The sequence below is a fragment of the Mesocricetus auratus genome, unplaced genomic scaffold (genome assembly GCF_017639785.1).
Source record: "Mesocricetus auratus isolate SY011 unplaced genomic scaffold, BCM_Maur_2.0 contig_9158_pilon_obj, whole genome shotgun sequence".
Taxonomy (NCBI): Eukaryota; Metazoa; Chordata; class Mammalia; order Rodentia; family Cricetidae; genus Mesocricetus; species Mesocricetus auratus.
In genome coordinates this window covers 1-2,522 of record NW_024432554.1, presented here as the reverse complement: position 1 = coordinate 2,522, position 2,522 = coordinate 1, and the positions used below count along the sequence as shown (strand labels likewise).

Genomic DNA, 2,522 nt, shown 5'->3' with positions numbered 1-2,522 from the left:
CTGTCATCTGCTCCATTTTCCTCCGAATCGTAAACTGCAGGTCTATGGATTCCAAATTTCTCTGCGGTCTTAGAAACACTGAGCGAGGCTTCAGGCCAAAAGGAGCTGTGATGTTTGCAGTAGGAGACACGGAAGGGGAGTTGTCTCTCATCTCATTTGGAGAATACTGGTTCCCGTTACTCCGCATCATTAGATCATTTTGCACCTCACACTCTGGGGACATCTCCAGCTGCATCTGACCATTGAAAGTAGGGTCAGGTAATTCTCAGCCTTCTGCTGAGCCCATGGGATACAGGCTCAAAATACTCCTCCCTGTAATGTCAGCGCTCAGACCGTTGGGATCCTGAAGCAACCCTTCTGCTTCTCTCAGCTGCTCAATCATTGCTATATCCAAATCCTGATCTTTGGATGACTCTAGTAGTCCCTCCATGTGCCAATGAGCATCCTCTTCTATCCGCAATAGCTCTTCACAGTCTCCCGCCTGGTCCTTTATATAGTTCATAAATCCCGGGTGAAGAGCATCTGCTCCATCAGCAAACTGGTCTCTTTCTTGTCCTGAGCTGTTGCTGTCACCCAAAAGGGAAGGCTCCGGCTGAAATTCTCCTTTGGCTGGGGTCAGATGATGGCAGGCATCCTCCTTGATGGCCTGGTCTTCCTCCATGATGTTTGACATGGGAACATTGAGGCTAACTGTGTCCTCATCAGAGGGCTCGGTGGCAGATAACCGCTTATCTCCATTGTCACTTCCAACTCCCGAATCAGAATCCTTCTTACTGTCTTCTACATGCTGGTGCAAATGAGGCCTCTCCATGGTGTGGAGGTACAGGGGGTCAGTCGTCTTAATCTGGCACGCTTGTATGCTCAGGTACTTAAATATGTGCACTTTGCCTTTTGTGCAAATCTGAGCCAGCGGGGACTGCAGAGGGTTGTTCTCCAGAAGGAGCACTTGAAGCTGCTTCATCTCTCTGAAGCAGATGGGGATCACCAGAACTTTGTTGCAGGAAAAGTCAAACTTTACCAAGGGGAGATCTACTAGTTCTGGTGGTAAAATCTTAAGGTAATTTTTTCGGACATTCAGTTCTCGTAGAGACTTTAGCTGGCCAATCTGCTGGGGCAAGGCTGTGATCTCGTTGCAGCTGACATCCAACTCCATTAACTGCTTGAGCTGACCTATCTCTTCAGGTAGTGATGCCAGCTTGTTGTTACTTGCGATTAAGACTTTGAGAGGCAGACCACACAGGCAGGCAGGCAGGGCAGACAGCTGATTTCGGCTCAAGTTTAAGTAGGTTAGCATCTGCAAATTAACAATGGCCTCGGGGATGACGCGGATACAGTTGTGATACAGGTTAAGGATCTCCAGGGATACGAAATGGCACAGTTCCATCGGCAGTTCCACCAGCCTGTTTTTAGACAGATCTGCCTGAACCGTGTCTGAGAGGTCGTGCCCGGGGGCCGCCGTCCGGGGAAACTCCTTCAGCTTCCTTGTGCTCAGGTTTAAGCCCCCAGAATTGGCCGCCTCCTCCAGTGAGCGCTCCAGCCCGCAGTTCAAGGGCAGGTTGAAGCCCGCGCCTCCCGTGCCTCCTTGGTGCTGGTGGTGCTGGTGAAGGTGTGGGTGTAGGGCGGTTGCCGAGAGGGCGGGCATGAAAGCTTGGGGTTTGCTTCCCGGCGTTGCCATCTTCTCCCGGTCCCCCGCCCCGCTTCTGCGCGGGGGACACAGGTTTCCCCGGCAGCCCCGAGTCCCCGCTGAGCTCCCTCGCAAGCCGCGGGACGGCAGGAGGGGTGGACAGAGGTGCAGACCTAGAGGCAACCGCTCAATCGCAAAGGTTTCCAGCCCGGGAGGCCGAGGGCTGCGAGAAAAGGAGCTGGTGGAGCAGCTCCGAGAGAGCATTGAAATGAGGTTGAAAGTGACCCTGCATGAAGACCTAGGAGCTGCACTCATGGATGGCATCGTGCTCTGCCACTTGGCCAACCACATCCGCTCCCGACCGGAAGCCGGACTCGGGGAAAAGAGACCGAGACTACCTGTGTGCTGTCTTTTATACCTTCCCCCGCAATGCCCCCTAGCCATGCCCAAAAGTGGGCCTGGCTAGTAACGTAGTTCTGCCTACGTACGTATACGTCTTTACGTCCAGCCATATACGACTTTAGTCCTGCCTAAAGTGGGTGTGGTTAGCGGTGTGGTAAACCGCCCTTTTATTACCTCATCTGTATGTGCCTCTAATAAGTCACATGTTTAATGGCGGCATCAGACTTCCTCCTACATACCCTTGAACGAATTGGTACAGGAGACAGCTTCCTGAACATATCACAACTAGCACAGACAGTGAGATCAACAATTAATAAATGGGACCTCCTGAAACTGAAAAGCTTCTGTAAGGCAAAGGACACAGTCAGCAAGACAAAAAGGCAGCCCACAGAATGAGAAATAATATTCACTAATCCCACATCTGACAGAGGGTTGATCTCCAAAATTTACAAAGAACTCAAGAAGCAAGTCTCCAAAACATAAAAGGACCCAATTA

At 51.5% G+C, this 2,522-nt stretch overlaps 1 protein-coding gene across 1 annotated transcript; it reads right to left on the bottom strand.

The window, feature by feature from the left end:
- Positions 1–4: 4 nt before the first annotated feature.
- LOC121138364 (leucine-rich repeat and calponin homology domain-containing protein 1-like) lies at positions 5–1,675 on the bottom strand (the record flags this gene model as incomplete). Its single annotated transcript, XM_040741080.1, is given in 1 exon segment — positions 5–1,675. A coding segment is annotated over 1 exon segment (1,671 nt), but the record flags the coding sequence as incomplete, so codon positions are not given.
- Positions 1,676–2,522: the final 847 nt, after the last annotated feature.